This window comes from Grampus griseus (genome assembly GCF_964374135.1).
Source record: "Grampus griseus genome assembly, chromosome: 7".
In the NCBI taxonomy this organism is placed as follows: Eukaryota; Metazoa; Chordata; class Mammalia; order Artiodactyla; family Delphinidae; genus Grampus; species Grampus griseus.
The window spans coordinates 26,118,284-26,135,438 of NC_139001.1; the positions used below are offsets into that span (position 1 = coordinate 26,118,284).

General features: G+C 35.9%; 1 protein-coding gene across 1 annotated transcript in view; it reads right to left on the bottom strand.

Annotated features, from left to right (window-relative positions):
- The window catches only part of CPS1 (carbamoyl-phosphate synthase 1), a 142,436-nt gene that overhangs the window by 38,890 nt on the left and 86,391 nt on the right, over window positions 1-17,155 (bottom strand). Inside the window, exons 22-25 of the mRNA XM_082658719.1 lie at window positions 9,540-9,681; window positions 8,137-8,202; window positions 7,623-7,686; window positions 5,751-5,932 (exon numbers count right to left, since the gene is read on the bottom strand). Of these exons, the coding sequence (XP_082514845.1) occupies window positions 5,751-5,932; window positions 7,623-7,686; window positions 8,137-8,202; window positions 9,540-9,681 (454 nt within the window). The remainder of the gene's footprint in view (window positions 1-5,750; window positions 5,933-7,622; window positions 7,687-8,136; window positions 8,203-9,539; window positions 9,682-17,155) is intronic.

Below are 17,155 nucleotides of genomic sequence, written 5' to 3' on the forward strand. Positions count from 1 at the left end.
ACTATCTACCCACTGTCCCCACCTTCGTGCATTCCCACCAGCAAGCTTTCTCACCTCCACGTAATCTTTCCCTGCCTGTTTCCTTTCTCCCTTCTCCTTTCCCTTATCAATTTTCTAACCATCCCTAAAGTCCAGTCTAAATCCTACCTCTCATTGTGACATCCTGCCTCCTTTACTGCTGCTTGGTACCTGTCTGCGGTACCCAGAACTCATTTTAATTCCTATTTCCTTACTATTTGCCTTACAAGCAGTCCCTGAATCGTTAAACTTAATCTCTTATGAGCAGTCAAAACTCCAAGATTTTTTTCTTAAAAGCCCACGAAATCTCAAATGTTCTTGAGACTAGTGGTATAGAGGTGAGGGTGAGCCAAAGAGGGATGGTGGGGAATTGGGTTTGGACTTAAGTCCCTCCTCTTCTTGGTTCCCTCCGTGAAACTCCCCCTGAGGTTCAATCTTCTTGTCTGTAAAATTAGGATAATACCTGCCTACTTCATAAGGTTCCTATGTATGTAGATCAAATAAGATAATAAACATTAAAGGTGGTACTACATTATAAGACATTATTATTTATATTAGAAAATATTACAATATCTGACAGGCCATTGATCTGGGCGTAATTTGTGTTTGCTTTAATGACCTACTAATGAATGTTGCTGAAGTAATACCTACGTGCCAAATGTATTTTGTCATTATTTGAAGTTATTCTGAAATATTTTTTAAAGGGATGAAGCTCATTTCTCTCTGATAAGAGAAATTCCGTACTGCCTAAGCAAACACCCTGCAATTGAGTGCTTAAATTCATTGTAAACATTATGGAAAATAACAGTCCACATTTCTGCATATTTATAAGTACACTTAAACTGCTTTTATCGTCATTTTTTATGTTCAATATCCATTTTTTGCAAAATCTTTAATAAATATTATTCTCTTAACTATAGTATTTTTATTTGCTTATTATTTTTAGTTTATTAGCAGCATTAATATTTTAGAAGCCTAGAAACGAATTCCTCAATTAAATATATAGAAAAGTCTCTTCTTATGTGAAAGACTTCAAAATAAATTCTAAAATTAAGGGAGAAGTAGCCAGTTAGCAAATATCAGAGTCAATTGGACTAAATAGGTACTTACAGTTGAATAAAAAGGCTCTAAGTGATAAATATATCAATATTTTCAAAAATAACTCTATGGAATTGATTTTTATTTTTCAATAAATCAACACATTTAAAAACAATAATAATATGCACTGCTACTATTTACTAAGTACATTACTGTATACCCTAGACGATGTTTTGACTTTCATGGTCATGGTATCACTTTGAGGCAGTTATTACTATCCCCATTTTGCAGTTAAATAAACTGAGGCTTCGTGAAGGTGAAATGACTTGCCTATTTTTCTCATCTAGCAAATACAGACTTACTTGAACTCAATTCTACGTATTGTAAAGCAGTTATGCTTACCTAATATACCAAATCTTTGAATCTGAAGCTAACCCTGTTTTTCTGGTTGGTTTCAAAGGTAGTGAATCTTAGAAGTTAGTAGAAGAGCAATTTCTAAAACACTCTTTTTGGAAAGTGGTAGATAGAAAAACATTCACTGCAAAACCCTATTCTCGTCTTTGACCTCCAGAAATAAAGACCATCATTTGGAAGACAAATCACATCCATAGGAATGTTTTAGAGTAATGGTGTGATGGTTTGTGCAGGTTTTGCCTGTACAGCAAAGAGAATTCAGTAGAAGAGAACATTTATGGGACGAAGTTAATAGATGAGAGTTTTGTGGAAGAATTTTATCTTAAATTGGCCCCAACTCCAAGCACAGAACTTGTAGGGATTTAGGGAAGAGAATCTGGTATCCCACACAGATAAATTATTATCATACATATTGATACAATCACACAAATAGTTTCAAGTAACTTTCTGAAATAAAATATTCTAAAATTCAGATTTGTTTCCCAGATTTCCAAATACTTTAGGCCTAAAGTAATTCCATTAGTGTCCCAAAGTTCTACCGATGTTACCTAGATTTGTTTGTAGTATTTTTACCCAGCTTAGTTTCTTAGTTTTTTAAACCTGATATCACAAAGCTAAGGTATCACTGCACAAAAACATTTCTGAAATAATCTTTAACCTGAAATTTATTTTTAGCAGTGAGGAATGAAAAGAAAATTCTTCAAATTTATTTGAGAACATCTCAATTTCCCTTAGACACTAATCTCTTTGGTCAGTCCTTATTTTTATAAACAAATTAAATGCTGTATTATTGACAGAATACAATGTAAGAAAACTTGTCTTACTAACAGAAATAGCATTTACTTCATCAAAAAATAGCCTTGATTTTTGTAATTTCATGTATTATCTCTAATGTACAAGCCTCCACTATTTATATTCTGTCAGTGAGGTTGATCATGCACTATTTTTTAGTAATTTGCATTTTAGTAAAACATTTTTAACATTTCAGACAGAATCTTAAGCTTATACTTAATTACAATTAAACCAAATGCTAGGAGTGAACCGCAATCCTGGTTTAGAGTGATGCATTACCTGATGGGTTTTGCCTGTCACTAATTAATGTCTGCCACTCTTTCATTCACTTAACTCAAGTTGTAGTAGAGGTACCATTGTCTACATATACATACGGTATTAGGTGTTAAAAATCGGAGAATTATATCATTAAGCAGAGTACATATCTATGGGGTATGATCCAGTAAATTATACATCATAAAAGCAAGAAAAATTGTATAATCAGGACTCAAATCAGACAGGGACATCATAAGGTGTCAAATATGTTGCCTGGTATTTTTGTTTGTTTGTTTTGAATACTTGAATTCTATTTAATTTATTTTTTTATACAGCAGGTTCTTATTAGTCATCCATTTTATACGCATCAGTGTATACAAGTCAATACCAATCGCCCAATTCATCACACCCCCACCCCCAACCCCCGCAGCTTTCCCCCCTTGGTGTCCACACGTTTGTTCTCTACATCTGTGTCTCAACTTCTGCCCTGCAAACTGGTTCATCTGAACCATTTTTCTAGGTTTCACATATATGCGTTAATATATGATATTTGTTGTTCTCTTTCTGACTTACTTCACTCTGTATGACAGTCTCTAGATCCATCCACGTCTCCACAAATGACCCAATTTCATTCCTTTTTATGGCTGAGTAATATTCCATTGTGTATATGTACCACACTCACACACCAAAACATAAAAGATAAAAATGCAAATCTCTTCTCAGGGAGCAGAACTCATGCGCACAGTCATAAGGAATTAATGACTTCAGTTTAAAGGGTTGCTCTTCATAAAGTTAAAAAAAAAATGTCTGCAGCCAAAGGGATATATCGCTATAACATTTTCTCTTAAAAAAAAAGAAAGAACAAGTGGGAAGGAGATTTTGGCATTTCTAGTATCTCCTCTCACTCAACTTCTGATCAAGTCCTCCCTCCAAAGCAGCCTGCTTTACTCACAGGCCATGTCACTTTTCTGACTTCCCCTTAATGGTTTCTTTAGAGGTGCTTCTTTGATTCCATGGAAACAGGCTTGCTCCTGAACTAGACCAAGAGACCTGGACGAAGGGACCTATCATATTTTCTATCATCCCATGTAGCTATGTATCCTTGGGAAAGCCTATTGCCCTTCTAAGTGACTCAAATGTGTGCTTTTAAATAAGTTTAGACGTGCTTCCAATTTTCCGCAAATTTACAGCTGAATGCCTCAGTGCCTTCAGAATCTCTAGGGGCATCCGAGGTCGAATAAGGGCAGCCTTCCGAAGGTTGAGGCACACCCGGTATGAGAGACAATGCTTGTAAAGCCTGCTGTGAGGAGACACACAACAAGGGAACACATACACAAATATATGTACATATGTGTATGATATGTGCATATGATATATAACATTTCTTGTGGGGTAGTTTAAAGGATACATCAATGGCACATTGTTCTTATGTTCTTCAACATAACATTTACAATTACCTTATTATATATAGTAGCACTATAAAAACCAATTAGCTTCAAATAGGGCCAATTTATTTATTTCTATCATACTGAATTCAGTTATAGTAAAAGGACCTCATTATCATCATATGTAACTGCATCCAAAGGCAGTTGTAGAAGTTTTTCATCTTTCCTTAAACCATTTCATGGGGAAATAATTAATTATGTGTAAAATGCCTGCTGCTATTGCTTGTAATGCTTGTTAACATTTTTAAAACAATTATGTAACTTTTCACATATTACGTCATGGATTCCAGTTTTATTTTAATGTCTTAAATGTAGGGACCTGGTTTTATAGCTCTCTATCCTGCTGAACCTGATTTTTAAAAGGTATTCAAGAAATATTTGCAGAATGTACTTGTTTTGATCCCCACTTATGTGTCTAAAATGAATTAAAAAATCATTAGAAAAATCAGGTCAGAGAGAGAACTAAAAATTGTGTATATTCTACCTAATGGTTCAGTTTCATTATATTACAATATTAGTAGGCCAGGCCTAAATATTGATAGAAAAACATGATGATACATCAATTTTAAATTTGTCTGTATTTTTCTTCATAATAATAAAATCATTACATTGTTCTAGCACAATACTTTATACTTGACAATGTGATCTCAACTACAAATCTCATGTTGCCTTCACAATACCTGCATGTAGAACATTTAAACACTCATATGATTCATAAACAAAAAAAAAGATGAAGCCCAGAGAATTTATATAACTGGCCAAAAAAAATGAATTTTCAAGTCAACAATTTAAGTCTTGCAGCTCCAAGTTAGAATATTTTTTTCCTTAAGTGACCATATTTTGTATATAGGGATAATTCTCTGTAGTAGGAAATTAATTACAATAACATCAAAAGGCACAACTATTGGACATCACTCTAAAATTTTCAAGTAGGTTTTTTTTTTGCAGTACGCAGGCCTCTCACTGTTGTGGCCTCTCCCATTGTGGAGCACAGGCTCCGGACGCGCAGGCTCAGCGGCCACGGCTCACGGGCCCAGCCGCTCCGTGGCATGTGGGATCTTCCCAGACCGGGGCACGAACCTGCGTCCCCTGCATCGGCAGGTGGACTCTCAACCACTGTGCCACCAGGGAAGCCCCAAATAGGTATTTGTTTAATTGTAAGCTAACTTGTTCTACAGACTTACAGTAACCTGGGATCATATAAATCCACAGTGAAGATACACTCAATGATATTGGAGTGGAGATGGAAGAGCTACTTAAGAGCAAGCTATAAAGGCACCAAAATCATTCAGAATGAACTCACTGATTTTAAATTGAAGACTACTGGCTTCATCTGATAGCATAAAGAATTAACCAGTCCTCTGTGAACGACTGACTGTCTCCTCTGAGAACTGGTCATCATTAAACTGCAACAGCACATGAACTAGAGAGACTCGGCTGCTTATCGTATGTCTACATGACCAATTAAATCATTTTGCAGAATATTTATTGGGGCTGTCTTGTGCTAATTAATATGTATCGGGCACATGTTACCAAGAAGAATTTTCAGTAGAGCTAGAATGCTTAGAAAGAAAAAGTGAATTTTATATGAAAAATAATTACTCTGTGCCAGGGCCTCAAGAATCTAAGGCTAGGTGATTCTTTTTAGAGTTTTACTACGAAATTAGACAATGGAAGACACCGGCAGCTCTTTCTCCTAAGGGGAATTGTAATGTAAATCTACATACATGAATACACATATATAAAGTATGCACTGCATATATTTTTCTCTCTTTTCTTTTTTTTTACCTCCTGATGATAGATGTCTAGGATTCTCTCCAAAGACAACTCTTCAAAGTACAGTTTGTCACACTCATCAAAGTCCGTGCTCACGGTTTCGGGGTTACAGTTCACCACCACTGTCTTCTTGCCAAGTTGACGCAGAGTGCGGATACTGGAGACAGCACACCAATCAAATTCCACGCTGCTGCCTGCCGAGACCATGAGATTAGGGAAAGGGGGGAAGAGAAGCCTGAAGTTACCGCACAAAGAGAAGCAGAAATATATTGCCAATCAGTCCAGGCTAAGGGAGCTAATGCCCTTTCAATTCAATTTTTAAAACTCCAAAATATAAAGGTGAGATCTATTACGCACACTATATTATTAGTAGTAAAAACAGGGACTAATTAAACTACGACACGTTGGCTTGTTTTGTATGCTAAATTCTGCAAGAGGTAATCTCCATATTCAAAGCATTCAGAATCTGAAAGTTAATGGGAGATAACTGTAATAATAATTTTAAAAACCTCATTTACTGAAAAGAAACTCAAAGTGAACATATTGACCTCAGTACACAAAAGTAGTTACGTTAGAGATCAAAATACTTGAGTTCTTATTTCAGTCCTTCCACTTACCCTGTTGTCTGAGGGCCAAACCCAATGATCCCTGAGGTGCCTTGCAGCTCTGACATATCTTGATTGATTGGAAAGCCCTGGCCTTTCCAAGCATATCCTTTTAAGCTTGGCCAGGCCACCCCATGCAGAGTGAGCGAGCTTCTAGGAAGTAATTTGAAGTATAATAATGGCCTAAATGCCTCAAAATATCACCTCTACTGGGATGCCATAGAACTGAAAGTTCTGGGATTTGTACTAATCCTTTGCATTAGGACTTTGTCTCCTAAAAATTCTTATGGGAATAATAAGTTGTCCAAATATAGTAGCATGTTAAATCTCACTATCAATTAAGTATGCACTTGATTATCAGCTCAGCTAATCTTTCCTAGGCCCTAAAGTAATGTAGAATTGTTGCATAAAGGTTTAGAGAAGAGAAGGGTAGATCCTGGTGAAGGCGTCTAGACCATTTAGCCATAAGATAACTGAAGTGGCAAAGGTATAAATACTTTTGACCTACTTTAAGATCTGGCCAAAACTTGGCAAACTACCATATCTTAAAGCACTTAGTTAATTGTAAAAACTATAATAAACTATGCTTAAAGTAACAAAACAAGACCACATATGCTTAAATCATATATTTCATCATTTCCATATTAGAACACCTTGCAGAGACAAAATGTTAGATATACTTATTAAGAAACATCATTGTCTATTTAAATATATACTTTGTAACTGTAATAGATCTTGATTCATTATTAAATATTCAGTTTTAAGTGACTGGGAGAAATATAACGATTTCTCGTGAGAATGTTTTAATTAAATTATGTAATACTCTTCCTGTGCCCCAAAGAGAAGAGCTCTTTGCATCTAATGTCAACACAAGTCATATGTTAGGTCAGACAATGGGTCTACAAATATAATTACTGGCTGATATATAAAGTTCTTGAGCAAATATAGATCTTCGTGAAAAACTATGCGGGAAGAGAAAAAGTCAAAGTGTAATTCATTCCCCAACCCCAGTAAGAGGCTCAATTTAGTTCATGAGGATGAAAATGATAAAGGGATGACATGATAAAATGAAAGAAGATGGAATCTGTGGTTGAGACCCACATTTGAGTCCTACTTCTACCACTTAATAGATGTATAAGTTGGGCTACATGTCTCTGAACCTCTGTTTCCTAATTTGTAAAATTTTTATTATGACAGCATTTGGTTTACATAGTTCTTAGAATGGAATTAACATGGATGAAACTGAAAAGGCCTTTGTAAATATAAGTTATCACTTTACCAATGTGATATGGACCACAGCCCAGTACCATCATTCCATGTTCATCAAAATTGATATCATGCTCCTGAGGGGAAAAAAAAGTTAAGATGTGGAAATTATTACATTATTCTTCCCTCTATTTAAACTGTGTCCTGTCTTTGAGTGTGTCTTTCCCGTTCTTCCTCTTGCTGATAAGCATCCTCTATTAGTCTTTGGGAACCCATAAGTATAAAGTGTTATACAAGCCCTACTTATTCATTAAAAAATTATTCAACATTTTTAATTAGATAGTCATGAGAAAACAGCATAATTGTATGATCATGTAACCACTGTCTTTATCTCTTCACTTGTTTGATTTCATCATCTTAGGGCAGTTCTTAAAAGACTGGGTACAGAAACATATCATCACATTCAACTCACATGATGTCACTGTTTATTACTAGATAACCAAAGACACACAAAACGTATATTCCCCCATGTGGACCATTTACTAAATCTAGAGCTTTCTGCATTATAGAAGTTTGGCAGTTCCTACCTGACCATTGTAGGTAACATAGAGGTAGTTTGTTACTGATGGGTATTCTGCAGCCAGTGTATCAATCTGCAAGATAAAATAAATAAATACATACATAGGGATTTTTACTCCCCTTATTATAATTATTTTTCAAGGATGCTGTGGACTTTTTTTTTCTGTTCTGCATTCATATTCCTTTAACGTCCAGTACTATCAAATATAAAGACAAGAAAAAGGTATGTACAATCCAATTGCTTTCTAATGCTAAAAGTGAGAGAGGAGAAAAAAATAATGACACAAGTTAGCTATCACTTGGGCAATGAATGACAATACGCATTCCAGAGCAACAGATCATTACATAGTACCTCTCAGGAACACAACAAGGTGGTCATATAGTCAACTGGTTATCAGGAAAACTTACCCAACCAGCTGTCTAAAGCAACTGCAAATAAAACCTAAAATCAAAGCAAAATGACCTATATATAAGGATGTCTTTGGTTTGCAAATTAATGCATAGGATTTAAGTTACCTATGGCACTGAGCAATGGGATGACATAAATACCACAAAGCATGAGGAAGAAGGGAAGGGGACAAGATCTCATTGAACATATTTGGAAAGAGTAAATCAATTCAGCTCTCAAGGGCCAGGAGCTCAGCTTAGTGAGCAAGAATTTGGGGCTGACAGGGCAAACTAATGTAAGGCAAGTGAGAAGGAAGAAAGATAATAATTGCTGAGTAGAAAATATTCGGCCTCAAGCCTGAGACCTAAGGTTATGTGTGTGCCCCCTGAGCACATGGGGAAAAGCCAATGATTTTAAAGGACAAAAACCAGCTGGTGGTACTTTAAGCCAAAGCATCTCTTCTACTAAAGACCCCCAAAAAATCACAACAGTACACCTATGAAAATTCTTCTGTGATTGTCATGAATACTAGATGAGCTCATTATGCCCAACCCTAACGCAATGAATACTTAAATGAACCATAATGATGGGACACTTAAAATAAAGTATTACCCTGTAAAAAGTCAGTGCCAAAAGAGATGACTATTCCTTTCAAGAGGGTCAGTCACTACGCTAGGGCATTTCAAGTCCTTCTATTATGCTAAGGATTTCTCTTACTACAGATATATTTGCACGTGGGTCAAAAAGTAGAGGAGAGGTCATTTTGATTTTTTTTTTTCATTTAGGCCAAGAAAATCATGTACTCACTCTTCCCTTTATATCCCAGTGTCCCTTCATCCTTTCCCCTTTAAAGCATAAATCAATCCTGTGCTGAATAAAATAAGTGACGTCATGGGCATCAATTGAAAAAGTAAAATCACTTTCGAATTCCGCCCCTTTTTACTGAAAATGGCTCTATGAATTGGTGCCTACATTTCACCCAAGAAATCCTGGGAAGAAAGAAAAACTCCTTTTCTCCTTTACCTGTTTAACCCAAGGATGAATGTTTTTCTTTAACCTCAGCTCCCTTGTCTGCGCCTCAGTCAGCCCGAGGCATTTTGAAATCTGCTTGTCTGAGAACCCAATCTCCTTTGCCTTTTTCAGGGTTTCTTCTGTAATGGACTCACTAGAATTTAATGAAAAAGAGGATTCAAGTTTAGACCAAACACAATAAGAAGTGAACTATTCACTTTCAAAATCACCAAAGGCTCCTTATTTTCCAACTTCAACATACTTAGGTCTCCTGCCTTTTAAAAATACACGAATAACCAACTAAATGGTCTAGCCTCTAGGAAGTCTACTATTTGCAATACTGACTTTCTCAAACATGTGGTTTCCCACTTTCACACCCTATGCACCCTCTTCTCTTCTTAATTCCTGAAAAGTGACTTCTGTACCAAGTGTCCTAATGAATTTGCTCTTTCAAAAATAATCAGAACCTCTTAAATCCAGGAGTCTTTCTTAATTTTCATTTTCTCAGTTTTTCAGCATATGTCCCTTTTGATGTTCCATTTTTTAAAAAGATATTTTTCTCTGGCAATAAGCTGCTTCTCACCCTACTTTATTACAACAATAATTTACTGTTTTTTTTCTCCAAGGCTGTATCCTCTGTTACCTGCTTACATCCGGCTACTTTCTCTCCCTTCCTAAATTTAGTCACTGTCATTGGCTCATAATGACTAGTTATCCTACATAACTAGTTGATGATTCCCAGATCCTTAGCCCCTTCTCCAGTGTCTGACCTGTGTTCCAGGTCTTTATGGGCTTTGAGAATTTCTTCATCTGCACATCCCAACATGGCATCAGACTGGGTATTCTGTCCATAAACTGTCTCTATTTACTAATGTTGCATATCTGTCTGTGTTGAGAAGATAGTTCTGTGATTTTATGATTATTTCCCACTGAAGCCAGATTTGTCTCCTCACTTTCCCCATGCTCATTTCCACAGTGTAGACACCACTCACGTTATTTCTCTCACCTGTAATGCCTTTGACATTCCTGTCACCCACCCATCTTCTCTCTAGCTCCCAGCTTCATAGGTCAGCTAAAGCCAGGGCTCATCCTCAAAGCCTTCTTAGTCTGCCCTAACTCACACACATCTTCCTGGGTTCTTAACTGACTCTTTTACAGGAGCTAGGGGCATAGTTGGAATCATACTGTTTAGTATGTATCATTTCCTGATATTTTTAATGTTTGTTAGCTTTTATTCAGCAGCCAGACATTTTTCCTGCTAGATTCAAGTTCCATGAGGGCAAAGAATACGTTTCGCTCATTTACTAGATTATTCCCAAAGCTTAGCTCACTGTCTGGCTCACAGATAGCATTCAATAAATATTTATTACATGAATGAAGGAAACTGTAACCCTAGAGTTTTTTTACTTTATAGAAAAGACAAAGAAGTTATTGAAATCAGTTTATAACTAGAATTCAAAATGTACACAAAATAATTTGCAAAGGGTCAAGTTACAGAAGAATTAAATACTACTATAAAAGCATCTCTAACCAGATAGCTGTGGCCAACCTGTTTCAAGCAATAGTCAATATGATAAAATTCAGTTATAACAGTTTGATAGTCAATACAATGAAATTAAAATATAACAATGTGTTGCCAGAGATCTAATAATAAATAAAACATTTTCATTGAAATTCTGCTAATAGAATGCAGTTGAATTAAACCTACTGCATTTTGTTCATTCTATCCTTCAATCTTCTTAATTTAATTAACTCATATTCTGAGTTTCCAGAAGAAGCAAGATGGTACATTTAATAGCTACTTCTCTGGCTTTTTTATATCAGTGTTAGTTTGGATTTCTGAAGCTACAGGGCTTCCTAATCAATTCACTTTCTCTATGGTGCCTACTTTGTCTTGTCTCTCAAATCCATTATTTCTCCTAGTGAATTTAATTTCTTTTTTCCTATTCTCATTTTGATTTCTCAGTCTTCTCAAGTATTTGATAAGCATTCTCTCAGAACGACACATTTTCCTGTCAAATTCCTGAACACAGTCTATTAAGTATTATTGGTCACTTACTATGTGCCAAGCACTGTGCTACCTATCAAATATGGTAGCCACTAACCAAACATGACTATTTAAATTTAGATGCTAATTAGTTTAAAAGTTCTTAGATTATTCAGAGCCACACCTTCACTGGTCACATTTCAAGTGCTCAATAGCCATACAGACTAGTGCCTACTATATTGGACAGTGCAGATTATAGAATATTTTATCATCACAGAAATTTCTACTAGACAGTGCTGCTCAAGATAATACAAAACAGTATTTGAGGCAATGCAGTGATAGAGAGTGATCCAAACATTTTGTGAAGAGATAAGCTGTGTAGTGCAATGTGAGGTCAGAGAAAGTAGACAACAATATGAGTGGCTGCACTTGCGAAATACTATGGCAGTAGAGGGATGAGAACAGAACCATCAAATACGCTCAGGTTTATACAGATGAAAGGAGTTGACAAGGCAAGGGCAACTGCATTCACAGTAATGTGAGGAAGCAATCGTGGCAGGCATAGGAACATACTGAGGATTTGTAGTTGGAAAGAGTTAGTAGGACGTTGTGGATGGTGGAGGCGGGGCAACACTCACTGTCATTTCCTTCATTAGTGCTTTAACATTTAGTGAACAAGTGCTCTGTGTATCAGAGCACTGTCCTACGTATTTTGATGGAGAGATAAAATATCAAATCTCTACATTTAAGGAGATCAGAGTATATAAGAAGGCAAACAAATAGCCGTTTCTCTGATAGCACAGTGAGAGGTGCTGTGAGGAAGTGCTCCCAGCTTCTACTGGGGAAGTCTGGAAAGGCTTTACCCAGCAGGTGACTGCTGGGCTTCTAAGCTTCTTGAAACACCCAAATTTATGGTGTTTGCCTTTAGTTTAGCAAAAAAAAAAAAAATGTTTGAGACAAAAGCAGAGGAAGGATTTGTTGTTGTTGCTATTTGTTTTATAAAGGCATATTTCCACTCTCCTTGCCAACACTATATTCCTAAACCAGTTGCTCATCTGCTTATGTGCAAGTGTGCATTCAGCCTCAAAGTGGAAGTGCTTGACAAATAAACAATTTTCCTAAATTAAAACTTTGGATGATGTATTTTTTTAATCATGAGTTTCCTGGATGGTTTCAAATCATGTTTACCTGTATGAGGAAAGGCTACACATTTTCCCTGTGATCTGCAATCTTATTACAAACACAGGTACGAAGCTTGAGTTAGGTGGAGAAACACTGTGCATACGACACTGAGCCAATTCTTACCTGTAGATGTTTTTAGCTACCTGCCAGAGCATCTTCCCATCATTGTGGGATGGCAGTAAAAGGAAAAACAAGCAAAAATAAATAGATTTTCAATAAGACATTTCTTTATTCTTGCAAAAAACTATCTGAGGCAAAACCTATATTATGTTTCTATATCAACAACCACACTAACTAAAATGACTAAATGCTAACGCTGAACAGCGATGGTCTGGACACACATAAGAAACATGCCTTGAAAAGAACAATCACACCTATAATTATGACTATGGACTAGCACAAATGCAAGTTCTTCAAGTCCAAAGAAAACCAGAAGTAACGTATTTATCTTTAACTCTTCTGGTGAGATTTTTTTTTTTTTTGCTTTGAATGATTTATTTTTTATTTCTTATTATATGGAGGATCAGTCAATTCTTCAAAGGCTGCTATATTGCTTTAAATAAAAATTATAAATAATGGTATTAAACAAACAAAAAAAGAAACCATTTAGATTCCTCAAATTTCTGTTAGGGATGCAGTAAATTTGCATTTGTTTTGTCCACATTCAGCAATGCAGTCTTTTCTATTGCTGAAATATGCATAATTCCTCTTATTCTTTTCCACCAAAAGAGTCCAGTAGAGCATATAAAGACATCTCCAGCAAATATACACAGTCTTCCTCCTCCACCCACCAAATAAAATTGGACTCTTACCAACAAACAAATTAAAAAAAATAGAAAAAGGAAGGCTGATGGATAGAATTGGCCTTGTGCATACAAAAGTAAAGTGAATTAATTTTGTGCTCAGCTCTACGGCAAAGAAATAGCTAAGACTAACTCAATCATTATTGCTCCTCATAGCATCCCCACCTCAGAGAGTTTTCATTATTTAAAGGGGATGCTGAGAAAAGCAACAGTAACACAAAATAATGAATGAGAGTTTCAGAATGGGGGTGAAAACTACTTCTCCATAGGCACCCGCTCAGGTGAGAGTTCTAAAACAGATGCTTCAAGCTAGACCTACAAAGTGCATGTTTTAAGCTCACAAGCTGATTCTCAGAATATTTTCTTGGTGAGCCAAAAACTGATTTAACTTTCACTCGATATTCAAATAACTAGATCAATAGCATGATATGATATTTAAACATCTTAAAATTAGGGTGTATTAAATTGGAATGGCATATGAATATATTCATGTTCATCTATTTCAACTTGAATGCAAATATTGGGTAGATATGTTCCTATGAAGTTCCAAGTAATGTATCTTCTACAGTACTTCATTCATGGCTTCTCTGGTTATTAATTTCTACTCTTTAGACATGTTTATGAAATAGTGCAAAGCACTTTGCAATCCTCCTCCCTGAGAAAAGAGATGTTGATTCTGACCCACCATGGCAGTTACAAAGACACAGACAAGTTAGAGTTCTTTCCACGTCGATCATGGTCCTAATTCTGTGTGTTACCCCTAACTCCGAGACAGGACGTAGGTGGCCGCTCTCCATTATTTCCCTCATTCACTCTCTCCACTGTTTCTGCGTAACACAAGGTTGGCTGGCATGTCATTACACACAGAAGAAAATTCACTTCATTCCCTACTTGTTCTGATACAAAATTTTATTCTGAGTTCCATTATAATAAAATAAGAGAAGAGACAGTTTGAAGACATGATTCATTAGCTTTGCGCCAGTGATTTAGATAAGGTTAAACCTCTTCAGAGTCAAATACAAGATGAATCATCTTAAATGAACATAAAGCTCATTTAACAATGTGATTTAGATATATGCTTCTCATCTTTATCTGCCCATATTGAGGTGCCCCCATTTTGTCTGCTAAAAGGAATTCCCACCAGAGTGAGGTTTTTTTTTTATATCAAGCTAGGTAAAAGCTTGTTTTAGGGACAGGGCTATAATATTTCTATTTTTTTCAAGGGAAAATGAAAACCTTAATTTGGAACAAACTCAAAACAGAATAATTACTAAAAGAAAGATAAACACTGAATTTGTAATTCAAAACCATTTTAGAATCCTCAAGAGGAAATGCTCCATTTATATTATATTGTAAATCGAGGAAGCATTATACCAAGAGAGAAATGTGCTCAGCTGAATGGAACATATTGCACTAAAGAACACAGTGTTAAAATACGTATAATAAATAAATTACCCTTCTGTTATTCGATATGTATTTGAGTATACTAGTATGTTTATCTTTACTCCTTTGAACATGAACACATTAAATCCATATTTCAGAACCGTGTCCTCTAAAATATACTACGTATACAAATTTTCCTTCCCCTACCAGCTTTCCTTGCTTTCAGAGTTCAAGGGCAAACTCTTCAAAGGTTACACGTTCATCATTGCATAACAGATTCTAAACAATTAAACAAAGAAACCCAAATAGCTGTGAGCCTGGCCTTTTCATAATCTTCAGTTTCTCCCTACTTAGCAGCACCAAATGACAGTCTGAAATTTTAGAGGGGGAAAAACGTCTTAAAAATAGAAGATCAGACGTTTACACGCTCTGACATCACCTTTTAACGGTTAGACAGGATGGCTCAGCTTCTACAGCGAGAAGTCTCTCATGTGTTCTCCCCGTTTTATAAACAATACAAGCCTCTCTCTTTCTCCTCGACTTCCGATGTAGATTTTGTTGTTGTTGTTTAAAATTCTACCCTACCCTGTCATCTCTGAAGCTTCCGCCACTCACACTTAGTCTTCAATAATAAATGATAAAAGGAAATGGAATAAATTCCCCTTAATGAGGAAATTTTCACCTGGCACACAGGAGCTGGGGAAATCTCTTAACTGACTGGAGGAACGCCTGCAGCTTCGCAATTACCAGGGGAGCCCGCGTACTTCACTCGGTCCTCTCTTCCACTTGACTGGCTTTTATCTGATCCACCAACTCACAAGTAATACTAAACAAATTTCCCTCCAGATTGCACAAATTCTAATGTGAAAATGAGCACTCCACTTGGCCTACAATTATGGGATGGGCTTACAATTTTATTATTATCTTCTTTTAAAACATCCCCCAAAAGGCAGAAGCTAAGAAAAACACTAGGCCTGATGTTCAGTAATGACACCAGTTTTAATAAGGAGAGAGAACTGAGAAAGATGTATGTGCTCTGTTCCAAGACCCCTCACCAGCCTCTCCCCTGAGTTTTACAGGGCTTCACTGATTATTTTTGGCATTTCAAGGGTTCAGGACCATGCCACAATCACAATAACGCAATCAAGTGGAGAAGTTGTCTTCTCATTTTTTCTGTCAAGGAGACAGGTTGTTACCTCTTTCCTTGAGAGAAATGAAAAAGACATTTTTCAAAAGCAGAAGCAGCGTTTAGAAAAGCAAAGGATAAAACCCAGGAAATTGGGTAAGTACCACTAGTTTCTCTTAATTTTTGAGAGCACCATGCCTTATTTCTGTACAGCAATGAGGTCTTTGGAAGAGTTAAAGAAAACCTTGATCTTTATCTCTCATGTCTGGGACAAACAGGGATCCGATGTTCATGTGAAACCATGACAGTATGAAAAGCATTTATTAGGATTTGGGTTCACTTAGCACTATCACAATAATGCTATAAAATTGCAAGTGCTGATTTTCAAGGGATGACACACTTAAAATTATACTTCGCCTTAAAGGCTATTACAAACAACAAAATCAAAACCTAGAAGAAAACCTTATGAGAAATTGATACAGTAGATATTTTTAAGTAGGCAATTTTTAAATTCCTGAATCCTATGTTCATTTGTAACCAATCTTTAGTGATCCCAATAACCCAGAAATATTGTTATATAACTTTTAATCTGGTAAGCTCATTTATATACATCATTAATATATGATGATTATAACATCATAATTATATTCTACGAATACCAAGTCATGAAAATGAGGGAAATAACCTAATACAGGTTAGGTTAATCCTAATTTTTGATCCTTAATAAATCACATTTTGTATCTCAGTGATCTCTAGTTGAGAATGCTGTGACTCTCTTTCTCTGCCCTTGATTGCTAACAATGAAAAACAAATGGAAACCACCTAATCACAGTAATAAGACTTGTCCATTAGTATATAAAAAAGTGTTCTGCTACATTCAAAAGAGCAGGCTTCTACTAAGAAAATAGCTTTCACCTGATCAGACTGAGCTAAAAGGCAAAGTCTATACTATGGAATATTGCTTCTGTTATTTCTGCTTAGAAAATGTATTTATAATTTAAAATACACTCAGTGTATTCTTTTTCAAAACTTAAGAGGATGTATTCAGTAAGCAAAATCCTGGATCTTCCCATGAATATAGGTTTGTTATACCTCCAGAATTTAAATCCAGTGGATAAAAAGAAATATTGTATAAGGCCCCAGTAGA